At 62.6% G+C, this 14,939-nt stretch overlaps 1 protein-coding gene across 1 annotated transcript in view; it reads right to left on the bottom strand.

Annotated features, from left to right (window-relative positions):
• Positions 1–14,663, bottom strand: part of SBNO2 (strawberry notch homolog 2) — a 46,619-nt gene extending 31,956 nt beyond the window's left edge. Inside the window, exons 1-4 of the mRNA XM_077121374.1 lie at positions 14,550–14,663; positions 3,941–4,128; positions 2,639–2,718; positions 713–836 (exon numbers count right to left, since the gene is read on the bottom strand). Of these exons, the coding sequence (XP_076977489.1) occupies positions 713–836; positions 2,639–2,718; positions 3,941–4,027 (291 nt within the window). The 5' untranslated portion in view covers positions 4,028–4,128; positions 14,550–14,663. The remainder of the gene's footprint in view (positions 1–712; positions 837–2,638; positions 2,719–3,940; positions 4,129–14,549) is intronic.
• Between the last annotated feature and the right edge of the window lie 276 nt (positions 14,664–14,939).

The following is a 14,939-nucleotide window of genomic DNA, read 5'->3' as shown; positions in this document are numbered from 1 at the left end:
GGAAAGGCTCCGGGGCAGTCCCAGGCTGGGGTCAGCCCAGGAGATGGGACAATGAAGGCACCAAGGGGTCCCAGACCAGAAAATGGCCATCAGGGGGAAGACGGAGTAGGGGTGGGGGACAGGGAGCAGTGGGTTCAGAGAAGGTAGCTGCATGCAAGAATATCCCTTAGCTGTAGAAGGGGATGGCATAGGGAAGCCACACTCTTCCGTAAATACTTCTTATGCTGAAAACACTAAAAAACACAGCAAAGCTGAAAGACTGTCAGATCCAAGCTAATACAAGAACCCCTGGCATTCAAGCTGCCGGGCCGAAACGCTTGCTGCAGTGTTTGGGGCTGAGGACCCCAGGGTTGGAACACGAGGTCCCCAAGCCACTGCCCCCTACGCGGCAGGAGTGGCAAGTTGGCAGGTGTGGGGGTCTTGGCGCCTGCCTCCAAAGTTCCCAGCAGTATCCCCCGACAGTCTGATGCCAGCGCCCCAGGTCCACTCTCACCCTTGGGGTTCATTCACCCTGCAGGCCACGGCCCGCTGCTCACGTGGCGCCTGAGGGGTCAAACTTTCTGCACGCCCCCAGGGACTGTGGGGTGGGAGCGCTGGGAGCGGACTCTTCCCAGACTACCAGGCCCCTCCCCCCAAATCACCCCAGAGAAAGCCGGAAGCGGAGCCCAGCCCGGCTGGCGGGCACAGAGGGCGGGGCAGCGTGGGGTCCTACCTGAGGGAAGTCACTGCTCTTTGGTAGGAAGCTGGAGGCCGCGGCCGTGGGGGCATAGCTGGTGTCCGCGCAGGGCTGGCCACCGCCGGCCGCGCACAGGTAGGAGGCAGAGCTCACAAAAGGGCTGGCAGGAGGAAGAGAGGAGCAGTGAGCTGCCAGCAAGACAGGCCTTGGACCCCAGGGAGACCTGCCCCCTGGCTTGGTTCACTCCACCCCACCCCACCCTGGGCATAGACCAAGGCGGTAGTTGCCAAAGCACCCACTAAGCCCCCCAGGAAGATGCTCACAGCCCCCTCGCTTCTACTGTCTCCACCCTGGTCAGAATTACCCACACTGTCTGGCCTCAAGCCAGAGTCACTCCATCCTGGCCTGAGAGGCTCTGGGGGGCATAGACAGCCTTGCCTTGCCCCGACTGAGACCACAAGTTCTTTCTCACTCCACTGCCCTCCCCTGCCCTCCCCCCAGTTCTGCTTCCCACCCCCACCTCAGAGCTCACTCAAGCTCTGTCCTCCCCTCAGCTGTGACCCTCCCTCCCAGCTATGCCCTCTCCCCTGCTCTATCACCCCACCAGCTCTAATCTCACCCCAACTCTATCCTACTTTGTGTTTCACCCCAGCTCTGTCCTGTTCCCCTGCTCTGTTCCTCCCAAGTTCTGTCATCCCCCAGTGTTCCTTCTATTTAGGCATCCAGAGAAGGCCTCTGTGGGGCCAGGAGGGGAACAGGACTGATGGGGCGGGGGCAAGGCAAGCTGGGCTAGGATTAGGGTTAGGGTGAGATGCCCCTGGGACTACCACCCGCCCCCTGGGGACTGTGGAGGAGCAGTACAGCCCCGTCTGAGTCAGCAGGACTGGGCGCAGGGATGCCTCCCACCAAGAGGGGCTCAGGTGTCTTGGACTGACCTCCAGGTAGTACCCAGCGCCAGGACCAGGGTGATGAACCCCGGCAGTGCCCTCAGTCTGTCTCCCCAACTGTGCCCAGGGAACGCAGCCCCCCAGGGTAGAAAGGGGACAGCATGGTAGCCCTTCCTTACCCTATGTGCCCAGGGCCCTGAAAGGCCATCCAGAGCCCAGAAAAAGCTGGGGTCAGCCACAAGGCACCAGAAGGAAGTCAGTGGGTCCACCTTGATCCATGCTGGATGAGGGGAGCCAAACGCCCCCAGCTCTGCAGAACTCCCCGATTACACAGCCTGCCCCCTCAGCCTCAGCAGTACCCTCAAGGCCCAGCTCACAAGACAGGGATGCAGATGCCTACCCCAGGCACCCCACCCCCACTACCTCCCCCAGAGGCCTCCTCACTACCAGGCCCAGGGGGGCTCTGCACAGTGGGCAGCAGGGACCATGAGCAGCCCCTGTGGGAAGTAGCCCCGGGGGGGACACATGGGGAGCCCCCCCAACCCTCCCACTGATGCTCTCCTCACAAAAACTCACGGGAGTGAACAACTGCTCCTTCCCAGCCTGCGACTGCTTTTGGAGTACAGACACTAGACCCCAACGCGCCTGCCAGTCAGACAAGAGGCCCACAAGGCCCCACTATGCCTGCTGTGGGACCCCGTGTGGCAGTGCCCTCAGCCTGGGACATGCCGGCTGGGCTCGCTCCCCCTGGCAGACTCGCCCCTCAGAACCTAACTCCCTGTGTTGTCCCACATGGAGCCAGCTGGCCTGACCCCGGGCCCTGAGCCAGGCGGAGAACAGTCTCCTGGCCCACGAGTGTCCAGGGCCCAACCCACAGCGCCCAGCGCCCTCGGCAGGACTCCAAGTCCCTCACCACGTGGGCTGCCTCTAACCTGGGACGTCCGAGTGGGACAAGCACACGCAGACCACATGCTGCCTCTCAGGCGGAGGCCTCCCCAGCTTCCCCCAGGATCCAGGGCAGGACCCAGGGCTCGGCAGCCAAAGGCCCATCCAGGACTCAGGCCAGGGCACTTACTGGCTTTCGCTGGAGAAAGCTGGGTACAACGCTGGCGAGAAGGCGTAGCTGGTCCAGCAGGGGTAGTGCAGCATGGCGTTCTGGAACACAGCGAGAGTGGGCATCAAGCTGGGGGACCCTGGTCAGCCCCAACCCCACCTAGCCCCGAACCCTCCCCACTGAGCCAAGGGAACTATGGGGCCATCTCCTCGCTAGGGGGCGTGTGGGGCCATCTAGCAGAGCCTCCCCTTACACCCTCACTGCCTAGGGTCTCAGAGCTGGAGTTCAGCCTGGACAGGGCACTCCCCCAGGGTTTGCACGGTACCAGTGATACCCCTCTGTGAGAGCAGGTTCTGGGCCCAAGTGAGCCGGGTCCACCACATCCTCTGCAACCCCAGGACTACTGCTGGGGCCTCCTCCATGAATGGGAGGAAAATGCGGAGGCCTCATTTATAAGGAGAGAAAACTGGACTGGCTCAGGGAGCTCAATAGTGGTGAAACAAGGAAGCAAATGCCGGCTGCAGAGACCACGGGGTCCTGAGAGGTTGGTGGAGTTACCCAGAGCCACCAAAAGAGTGCACGGAACGTAGGCCATGCATGTCTGGCTGCCATGGGGCAAGGCCCAGGGCAGGAGGTGCCAAGGGGGTGCTGGGCGGGCAACCACTAGGGCCTGAGGCTGCCCCCACCCCCATTCCTGAGGCAGCCCCACACTTCAGGTGCACCACGTGGGCCCGCAGTAGAGATAGCTGTATGAGCCCCCCTAGTTCCTCCTAGGCTTGTTCAACCCTTCACCCACCAGCCTGGGGGACCATTTACCTTCGCCCACCCACCATGCTCTCTGGAACAATCTCCATGTTGGGGGCCCTTCTGAACCCCCATTATCAGATGAGGAAGCAGCTAGAAGTTTGTGACAGCCGAGCTGGGTGCTGCCACCCCAGCTGTGGCTGCTGCCCGCCCCCCGTGGCCCCCAATGTGCTCCTATCCTGTAGCTGTGGGTGTTCAGGAAAGTTTCCAGACAGGCTGGGGGTTTCTGAACCCTTCTGTGGCCTGGGCCATGGTGCCAGCCGTAAAGAGGGTGACAGGTTAGAGCACAGCTCACTTCACTCCATCCCAACAGCTGCACATGACCCCGCAGGGTGGCAAGTCTGGCACCGCACCACAGGGCATAGCTGGCCCTAAAGAACCTTCACGGCTTATGCTAGAGGAACTTGGAGCTCCAAGGGGTGGAAACCCCTGGGACCCTTGCTGAGAAATTGGGGGCTATGAACATGTGGCTCTGAGCACATTCCTCTCAGGCCTCTGGCGAGTGCTCACAGGGCTCACCTCCATGCTGGACCCACAGAGGGGGGTCTGCAGGGGGGGCCCATGTTGAGGGTACTCCCCGTCCATGGCAGGTCCCACTGTGAGCATCAGGTGGGGACGGGCTCTGTCTTCAGGGGCAGCGGCGGGGGCCACGACCCAGGCCGTGGGGGCTGCTATCTGGGCTTCTCACTGGGTGGTGGCATCACGTCCTAGGAGAGAGAGACATCCCAGTCCTGAGGTGTCCTGAGCCGCTTGACCCCGACACTAACCCCCACCAGCTCTCACCTGGCCACCTCCCTGGGCACTCAGGCCCCAGACTCCTGGCCCCTGTCCACCTAAGGGCCCAACTGCATGCTTGGCCCTCACCCCCCTCCCTGCCCTTATCCAGCAGGCAGCGGGCCACTGGGCCCACAATGATCAGGGGAGCTGAGCAGCAGGTTCTGGCTCCCCCATTACCCAAAACCCCCAACCTGCCATCCGCTCAGGCCCCTGGCTGACCCTGAGCTGGCCCCAGCTTGTGCTCTAAACTCATTGCACTTCCCCAAGACGCTTGGCCCAGCCTGCAGCCACAGTGTCCAGAGGGCCACTGGACAAGCCACTCTCAGGCACAGCTGTGAGCAGGGGGCCCCAGACCCTACCCGAGATCCCACCTGAGATCTCATCTAGGACGTGGCCCTGGAACCCCCACCTTGACCCCACCCCAGACCCACTCCAGAGCCCACCACAGACCCCACCCCCACATCCCATCCCTGATTCCACAAATGACTCAACCCTGGACCCCACCCCAAACACCATCTCAGATCCCACCCACGACCTGGACCCTACTCCAGACCCCATCCCAGACCCCATCCAGGACCCTACCAAGATCCCCCCCACACCCCACCCCAGATCCCACCCATGACCCAGACCCCACCCACAACCTGAACCCAGACCTCACCCCAGACCCCACCCATGACTCAGTCCTGGACCCCACTCCAGACCCCACCCCACACCTAGACCCAGATCACGCCTCAGATCCCACCTCAGACCCTCAAAGCGTAGACAGTGACCAGATACATCACAGGCTACTGGGGGGAGGGGGTGGCTGACGGGGGCCCCTCCAAGCCGCAAGTGTCTGTGGCGCCCCCAATCCAGCCCTGTCCCCAGACGCCAGGCCAGGATTGGCCTGAAGGTCTCCAGGGTAGGCGGGGCTGGGCCAGGGGGAAGGAACCTGGCCCCTCGCTGTCACATGCCCAGGATGATCCTCTGCCTGAAGACCCCTCACACCAGGAGCCCCGGCCCCTGTGTCCAGCAAGAGTTCCATGGTCCCTGCCCTAGTCGGACGGGTGGTCCCGAAGCAGGCAGGAGGGGTGAGGCTGCTGGGGCCCAGCCCCGCGTGAAGAAATCGGGCCTTCCAGGAATGGGACAGCTTGCGCAAGCCCGGGCGGGCCAGGGCCGGCCTAAAGCACACCCGCTCCAGGCCCCAGACAGTCCAGCCCCTGGGCACGGCCACGGGGAGCAGCAGCTGCGACTTGTGTCCAGGTCCTCCTCAGTCCACTGGCCTCAGCCGGGCACTCTCATTCCTTTCCCTGGGCTGGGCACCTCTTAGTTGGAATAGGGGGGAGGTAGATGATGAGGGGAGGGGGGCCTCCCACAGCCAAGGCTCAGCCCCTTGGTTCTCACTTGGGAAGTGGGAGTTAGGACAGAGGGGGCTAGGTGATGCTGGGGTCCTGCTCCAAAGGCCCCGTCCTCGAACACAGTGTGACAGCTGCTAAGGTGTCCTCAGCCATTTGATCCCGACACTGACCCCCACCAGCTCTCACCTGACCACCTCCCTGGGCACTTGGGTCCCAGACTCCTGACCCCCAGGCAGGACCCCCTCACACTGAATCACCAAAGCTGGGCCGTTTGGGTGAGGGTCCTCCAGCTGGGCAGCTGGGGGTATCTGTCCGTACACTTCCCGGTCTTCCTGCTGCTGCCCCTCCACAAGAGAGGGGCCTGGGCCATCACTAAGGACGCCGCCCCAGGTGACCCCAGACAGGCCAGGCTCCTGGGGCCACGGGCGCAGGTAGCAGCACAGCCACCGCGGGTAAGAGCAGACAGCAGCCTGCCAGGTGATTCCCAGCTGGCCCCACCTCCCCTCTGAGGCACCCACCTGACAGAAAGGGGACCGCTTCCCGTGGCAGCACAATTCCCCAGAGCCAGCATTTGGTGACAGATTGGAGAGTTGGCAGAACATGGGTGTGCCATGTCCTCTTCCCTCTGGTCCAGACTGAGCCCCTGAGGCCAGTGCTCCTGGGCCACCTCATTCCCTCCTCTCCCCGAGTCCCTGCCACCCACCAACCCCCCGCCTTCGTACACACAGCCTCCTGGGCTCACGGCAGCTGGAGGGCCTGCTCTCCTTCCAGACTGGGCCGGGTACCGACCCCCACCCACAATGCCCCCTCACTCCCCACAGCAGGGACCCACTGCCCAGCCCACTTGGGGGTCAGAACCAGCTCGACAGGGCAGGGGCTGCAGCTGGGCAGGCATTAACCAATGGTGCCCCAGGACGTGGATCAGAGTATCTAGGGGAGCAACGAGGGCCTCCCCCCTCCCCTGAGGAGCTAATCAGGCAACACAGGGTGGCCAACGCTGGTCGTTGTTGTCTGGGGGGCTGTCTCAATGTCCCTCCTGGAAGAGGCCAGGAGCTCCTGCACCTTCAGGGAGCCTATGGAGAGGCGTTTGTGGATACGGCCATGCCCCCCAGGATGTACTCGCTGGGGAAGGTCCTCTGGGTCCTGCCAGCCAATAAACCATGGGTCATCCCATGGAGCAGTTGCAGAGGCAGCCCAGACTCCCCCACACTGTGCCCCGTGGGGGTCCCACAACCTCACATGGCCGCCCAGACTCCAGCTCTCCTGGGCCCAAGGTACCCTCCCGCGGGGGGACTCTGGCTTGGTGCAGGATCCTGATGAAACCACAGCAGGTTCCAGAACAAGTAAGGAGTCTGGCCCTACCCCCCAAATCTCACAGAGGATCAGGGGTCTCCACTCTCACCACTCATTTCTGCCACAGCCCTCACTGGACAAGTAGGACTGGAGGCCCCGCTTACCACAGGTTCAGGAAAAGGGGGTGCCGGGCCCACATGGGCCCTAAAAGGCAACAGGAGACCGAGTGGTAGCCAAAGTACCCAGGGACCCCTGCTGACACTCCCCAAGACCAGGGAGTGAGGGTTGAGGGGGGCTGATAGGGCCACTGGAGAGGGTTTGAGTCTGGTGGAGGGGTTGGCTGTGGTGTAGTCATAAGTTTTGGTGGGTCATTTTTGGGGTTCCCACCTGGGGGGCCTCAGCGCCTCACCCACCAAGCCTGGTCCAGCCCTGTGTGCTGGCTCATCTGTGGTTTGCGCCTCAAACGCGCATCCTGGCTCCAAGCACTGCTGGGTGACTCCAGACCCTGGGCCTGGCCAGTGGGTGGCAACCCAACTACAAATGGGGCCCAGGAGATGGGGCCGGCATAACAGGAGACCCACAGGCAGAGGAGACCTAAGGGGATGGAGACAGTCTGGGGAGAGAAGGGGCTGGGGCCAGGGGTAAGCCTCGTTCCCACCCAGCCGACACCTTGAGAGGAAGAACCCGTGAGTTAAGCCCCAGTTTGGGGAACCTTGTCTCAGTAGCCCTGGGGAGCTCACACAGGAGCCCCTCCCCATGAGCCTAACCCTTGGCCCAGCTCGCCTTGTCCCCCAAGTGGCGGGGGGGGGGGGGTGTGTGGTGGGGGTGGGGGAGCGCTGAGCAGAGCCGGAGTTCTCGGCCCCAGGGGGCATGGATGCAGCTTTTCCAGAGCCCAGTCGGGCAGCAAGACAGAGCAAGGCTGAGGTCCTAGAAGGGTCAGGCTGGGGCTCCGCCCAGGCTGGGCAATCAGAAGCCCCTTCAGTAAGGAAACACTGGCAGGGACGCTCCGAGCCCACCCTGAGGCCGCCTGACCTCTCTCTGACACTGCCCCTGGCTGGGGGTCTGAGACGTGTTTCTTTCCTGCATGTCCAGTTCCTGTGGGCATCCCAGCCCTCATCCCCAACACTGCAGGGTTACAGCTCTCTGCACAACCATGAGCCCCTCTGCAGGAGGGATTTGAAGGATCACAGCCACAGAACTCATATGCAGGTGGACTTGGATCTTGGTGGCCAACTGCAGGCACCCCGTGCTCTGAGTATCTGGGGATGAGGCTGAGGGGGCGGGGATCCAGGCACGGGCCCAGTGGGGGCAGGAGGGATCTGAGCGAACACACATAGGCCGTCTCCTGCAAACCTGGGCTGCTGGCTCCTGCATGAAGGTGTGCCCAAGAAAGGGGCATACAATGGGGTAGGTGGGAGGTGGACACACAGGACAGAGGAGGGGCATCTCTCCAGGAATCATGCCTCTGGCCGGCCTGCAGAGGGCAAAGTGGGGGGCTAGAGGAGGCCAGGCAGGGGGTTTCCAGCCTCTGCAGGGCAGACAGCCCAGCTCTGCCTGCTGGGGGATGGCTGGCAGGAGAACCAACGGAGGGGAGCCTGGCAGCCTCCAGATGGGGACACTGCAGGGGAAGACCACGGTACACAGCCGCCACATGCCACCCAAGTCTCAGGGGCAGTTACTCCAAGGCTGAGCAATGAGAGGCAGGTTGGGGATGTCCACAGAGGAGGCCCTGGGGCCCCGTGCTGACCATATTTTCCATCGTCTGCCCCACCTGTACTTTCGCAGGGGCCAGTGAAGGGTAAGGGGTGAGGGTGGCCTGGGGTGATGGGGGCGGGCAAAGTGCAGGACAGCGAGCAGCCACTGGGAAGGAAAGGCTGACTCCGCCTTGGAGGAAACCGCATCTGGTGAGGTGCAGCTGGGAGCCAGGTTAGTGCACCAAAAAAAGGTGGAAAAGCCATATCCAGCCCCGCAGAGCTGCAGCTGGGCCTGGGGCATGTGCAGCTGGCTTGCTGGGAGGTAAGCAGCCACCCCTACTGCCTCTTTGGCCTACTGGTCCACGACAGGTGGCAAGGAGGAAGCAGGACCACAGCTTAGACCCTGAGAGCAGGACCCCAGGTACCAGAGTCCCTGATTTGCCCCATCAGCCCTGAGGGCACTACAGTCAGGAGGTCAGCCCCTTCGCAGCCCACCTCGAAGGCCCACTGGGAAAAGCCAGCAGGGAGCAGGACTGGGAGCCTCCTGGGTCACAGCCCAAAACAGAGCCTGAGTCTCATGGGGTGTCCTGGACCCCTGGCCCACCCACTCACAGCATAGTTCAGCCTTACCAGGAAGAGAAAATTGTTTCCCAAAGGGGTGGCCTCCACTCACCCCCACCGAACCAACCACCCACAGTACACAAAGTGCATGCTGCCATCTAGCGTGACAATGCCAGCCCACTCAGACAGGTGTGGGAGGCGTCCTGCACCTGCCCAGAATCAGCCCTGCAGTTTCCCCTACTGGGAAGTGCCCACATGTATCTTCAAATGATTTTCAACATGCTGAGCTTGTGGTCCTCTCTGACCCCCGTGTCGTCTTCTCCTGAGATGATGGCTATTATGCCAAATGCACCCACCCCTCTCTTCCTGGTCCTTGGTCCTCTGGAACTGATTTACCCTGGTTTGTCCACAGTCCATGCAGCAAGCTAACTCCCCCTCCCCACACTTGCTGCTGTTCCAGCGTAATGTTGGGTACACTCTTGACCAGGTGGCCTGCCTGACCCTATGCAGCTGGCCTCTCTGAGAGCCCCAAGCAGGACTGTCCCAGCACTGCCCACAGCTGGGTTTCACCGGTTCCTGCTGAGTGGCTTGTCCAGTCACCAGCCCCTCAGGATCCTTCACTCCAGTCCTCATGCTATCAGCATCACAGGGGGCTTGGTCCCCCACCCGGTGGCATTAGGCATCTGAGAGAGGACACAGCGCTGGGGCACAGCCCTTTTCAGGGCAGGGGGTGAAGCCCTGGTCTGTGTGAAAGCAGCCCCAAGCCTGGCTTCCCGTGGCGCAAATCCCCACCCCCACCCCAGAGCTGGCTGTGTTCCAGAGTCCAACCACCACCCTCTTCCCTCCATGCCAGGCCAAGGAGAGCCTGTGGTGGCCGCCAGACAAGCACCCCAGCATGCTCGTTTCACTCTGGGAGCCCCAGGACCTCAGAGAAAAGGGACAGAGGATTGGGAAATCTGGTCTCTGGCTGGGGTGGCATGCCTGGCCTCGGTTTACCTCCCATGCTGAGGGAGAGGCCTCTGAAGGCCTCGGACTGCAGGTCAGGAGGGTGCCCCCACACCCAGCAGCGGCACCCATCCACCCGCCAGCTCCCTGCCCAGTGGCGGTGACTCAGGCCCATAAAGCTTTACTGCAGGAGGCAGGCCCACAGCCGGGACCCGCGCCGCCCCCACCCCCCCAGGACGCCCAGCTCACTGTGCTGACAGCCTTTGACCCTGCTGGTCAGTGAAACCGCCCTGCTTCGTGGGTGGGGGATGGACTCCAAGCCAAGGGAGGGACCCACCTTCCAGCATAGGCTGCCAGCAGCGCTTTCAAAAAGCAGCGAGTCCAGAGCGCCTTCTGGTTTCCCTGACCAGCTCGCTCCTCTGCATGTCCTCAAGCTGGGAGCCTCCACACCGTTCCCCGGCTATGACCCCAACGGGGGCACCGGGAAAACAGCATGCCCCGAGTGCCCCAAGGATGGCCGTAGTCTGACCGCCCTCCACCCCACACACCCAGCACTCAGTGGTATCCTGCATACATTAGGGGCCTAATAAGTGCCTTCCTGCTATGGGTACCTCATTGGACCCTCTGGACTATGGGAGAGGCCCACAGAGGTCCCAGCAGACCCTCTGCCCCTGCCAGCAGCCTGAGCACAGGACAAGTCCCACACCTCTGCCCGCTGCGCCCCTGCTCCCACCTGGTCAATGGTGCACTGAGATGGCAGCCCACCACACTCCCCAAGGCTCCAGCCTTGACCACAGAGGGGGAGCGGTGCCAGTCAGGGGCTCCATGGCCAGTCCACCTGTACACCAAAAAACTGCAGAACCTTTGGGGTGCTCCCCTGCCCCACTCTCACAGCGTCCACACGGGAGGTTCGGGAGGATGCAAACAGGTTTTTTTTTAATAAACTTTTTATGGAGGTTCAATTCACCCATCTAGAACACACAACTGGGTGGCCTTTAGTGTATTCACAGATTCCCAGTTACGCAACAGCCTCCACCACCCAATTCCAGTGCATTTCCTCACCCCAGAAGCACCCTACGCCCGCCCCTGGCCATCACGAAGCCACTTCCTGTCTGCGGACTTCCCTCCGTTGGGCTTTTCACATCAATGGGAACAGATGGCATGTGGCCTCCTGGCCTGGCCCCCTTCCTTGAGGGACGATGTTGGGTCCCTCTGTGGGGTGGCAGCTGACAGACTCCAAGGGCCCTAAACCCCATAGCCTCAGCTGTAGCCCAGCCCGCCGCTCCCCCATGGAGTCCAGCCCCGACCCTCCCAGACTACACCCCATGGGCCACGTGCACACAGGCACACAAGTACATGCACGCACACCTATACACAAACAGACACACTCACAAACATGCATACAGCGCACACCCACATACCTGCAGATGCACACACACACACTACAGACACTGCCCTCCGAGAAGGCCAGTGAGCTAGGCCACCAATGTGGGCCCAGCTGTAGGACCCATAGTGATAAGAAGGAATGAGGGCTCTTCTCCCTGTCTGACCAGCCCTCAAGTATCAGACGGGGTCCTCCCGCCCACAGGGAAGGGGGCACCAGGCAGGCGAGAGTCCACCACACCTAACACCCCTGTGATTGCCTTCAACCTCCCTCTTCCCTGGGAAGGCAGGTGTCCCTCAGCCAGGGGAACTCAACCCTGCACCCCGAGAGGGGAGAAGGGGTGGGAGGGCAGGAAGAGCGGCCTCACACCCCAGCTACACTCAGAGGTGGCTGGGCCCCCGGCCCTCCCCGCATAGCCACCTAACACAGTCCTCAGGAGCAGAAAAAGTAACTGGAGGCCACTTGCCCCAATCATTCAAACACACATGCACACATGTGCACACGCACACACACACTCAACACACACACAAACACACCTGTACATGCACACACACACGTGCATCTGCACACACACACGTGTGCCTATACAGGGGGACTGCATTTAGGCTGTGGGGAGGGGGCGAGCGGCCCCTGCCCACTCTGCTACAACAAACATCTCTGGGGTACTGACAGTCTTAGGTTATCTTATCCTCCCCCCCAAAAAAAAGACGGCAAAAAACGACTTATTTTTAGGTGGTTGGGAGGTGGGGGGGGGGCCTCCCTGAGGACTGGGAGATCCCTGGGACCTGACGGCCCTCTATTCCCAGAGGCCTGGCAGTTGGGCCTGTGGGGGTGCCCCTGGCTCTGCAGAGAGCTGGCTGGGTGGCCCTTGCTCTGGAGAGGACCACAGCCGACCCCAAGCTCGGGCACCCTTCCCCAGCTGCATGCCCACACTCCTCCTTGTCCAGCCTCTAAAGCCAGCTGCCAGTGCAGACACTCCCCTGGGAACCCAGACCCCTCCCCATCCCCACAGTCCTCCCGGGAGACACTCCCCCACTTGTAGTAATGACACCTTGGGGTCCTCAACCCCCATGTGGCCATGGGCAGGTATGCATGAACCCCCCCAAGGCCCCCTCTAGGAAGGCCAGTGCTAGGCACCTCCAGGCCACAAACAGGAGGAACATTTACTGTGGGGTACTGGGGCTGCTGTCTGTCCTCTGCATCTCACACCCCCAGTCCCCAAATCTCCCACTCGGGTTCCCTCCACCAGGACATTGCAGTGACTGCACAGCTCAGAGAAACCAAACCCCCCTCCTCCCCACAGGAAATCCGGGGGGGGCAGGAAGCCTGCAGGAAGGAGCGCCAGGCCAGGGGGCTTGGGGAAGGGGCTGGGGCTACCAGCACTTGCCCCCAGCCCTCCACCAGGATCCTGTCCTCAATCGCAGGGCAGCCAAAGCCCCTCTGCCCAGGGGAGGTGGTGCGGGAGGCGCCCACAGCAGCCCAGCACCTCCTCTACTGCACCAGCAGGAGAAACAGCTGGAATGCGGTGGCTAGTCAAGGGTTCAGGTGCCGGCCCCAGGGATGGGTTTCAGGGCTGGATGAAAACTCTCGTGGCCTTTCCCAGCCCCACACTATACCCTCGGCCAGCCATGACAGGCTGCAGAGTTTCTTTGAAGGTGAGGGGGGGACAGCTGGCGAGGGAAAGCATGCAAGACTTCCCTAGGGGGTCTTCAGACCCTGGGGCCCTTTGCTCCTCCCAGGAGCAGCCAGGAAGCACCTATGGTGCGGCAGACACCACTGTGAAAGGCTCCGGGGACCTGGCTGCCCTACCTGACCCAGCTCCTCACCAGGCTGTGAGACCCTTGCCACCTCCAAAACTTTCAGCAAGTTTCCACTAGGGAAGGATCCAGGCACCTCCTGTGAGAGGGCGGCGCACAAATGGCACCACACCCAGCTGCCTCTCAGAGTCGGAGGGCAAGCAGTGTTTTAGGGGTAACACTGGCACCAACCGGCCAGGGGAAGCCAAAGCCAAGGGGTGCCCAGGCTGTTCATTTCAGGAACTCCATTCTTTCCAGAACATTAATAACTTCAACCAGGGAGACATCCCATAGAGCCCCTGGGCTGTACTTGCCTGGGGCACAGAGACTCGAGAGAGGAGGGTCCATCGCCCCTCTAGCCCCCCTCCACCCACTGACCACTCCGCAGCCAGCTCCCGGCGCCTGCTGCTCCCTCCACCACTAGCTGTTCCGTGGGCACTGCCCACAGCCTCCATCCTGCCACTCAAACGCCCCCACGGTCCAGCCCCAAGCTGCACTCCCACCCAACACACTCTGCAGACCCTAAGCTGACCTTTCTGGGCTGCGCTGACACCAACAGGACTGTCACCCCACGGCCCCTACCTTGTAAGTGGGAGGGTGGGGGGTGGGACGAGTCCCAGTGGCTGGAAAGTGGGGCAAGGTTTGCTACTAATCTGTTGGAGGGGGTGGGGGTAAGAGCACCCCCAAGTTTAGGAAGCTGGAAGAGAGTGTCTGTGCCAAGAGGCCGAGAAAGGAGGGGGATCCTGGGTCAGAATCAATAAATAAGCTGGGGGGACCACCAAGAAGAGAGGGGCAGTGGACCCCAAGGATCCTAGGACCAGGGATCATGGAGATGGGAGAGGGGAGAGGTCAGGGATCACCCAGAAGGGAGGGGTTGGGATCACGGAGGTGCACTGGGTCGAGGGTCACAAAAAGGGAGGGGTCAAGGATTCAGCGACTGCCGAGTGGGGGCCACCAAGGGTCAGGGGTTACCGAAAAGGGAGGAGTCAGGGGGTTCACCGATGAGCAGGGCAGGGGGGTCACCGAGAAACGCGGAGCAAGGAGTCGCCGAAGTAGGAAAGTTTAAGGGGGTCGCCGCGGCGGCAGGATCAAGGTTCAAGGCGGCGGGCGGCGGTAGGGGGCGCCGAGGAGGGCGGGGTCAAGGCCCAGGGTGGAGGGCGAGGGGGGGCCAGGGGCGCCGAGCAGCGCGGAGGTGTGGGGTCGTGAGGAAGGCGGGGTGACACCGCCGCGGCCCCCGGAACTCGGGCCCAGGGTGCGGGCGTTGGTGGGGAGCAGCGGGCAGCAAGGAGCCGGACCGGGGGTGGCGGGGGCAGGGCAGGGGTCGCGCCAGACGCGCCTCACCTCGGACCCGGGTCCGGCCGGGCGCGGAGCCCGCGGCGCCTCGGCTTCTCCGAGCTCCTCAGAGGCCTCCACTCACTTCCGGGTTTCGGCCGCCATCTTGGGGGCCCCGCGCACTTCCGGTCACGCCGCGGGGGCGGGGCCTTGGGCGGGGCCGCTGGGTCGCGGAGGCTGCGTGTCCGCGGCGGACAACTCCGCAGAACCCCCATCGGCGCCTAGAGCGTCCCGGGTTCGAACCCCAGCCCTGCCTGTTCCCAGCCGCGCTCCCAGGCCATGTGGCTTGCTCTCTTGAGCCTCAGTGTCCCCGTGGTAGCCTGAGGATAAAATCCGAACCTATTTTAGGGGCGTTGCGCTCCCTGCGCACCCTCCCCTGTGGCTGGGTCCCACCTTCCC

The sequence above is a fragment of the Tamandua tetradactyla genome, chromosome 11, assembly GCF_023851605.1.
Source record: "Tamandua tetradactyla isolate mTamTet1 chromosome 11, mTamTet1.pri, whole genome shotgun sequence".
Taxonomy (NCBI): Eukaryota; Metazoa; Chordata; class Mammalia; order Pilosa; family Myrmecophagidae; genus Tamandua; species Tamandua tetradactyla.
This window is presented reverse-complemented; position numbering and strand designations above follow the sequence as displayed.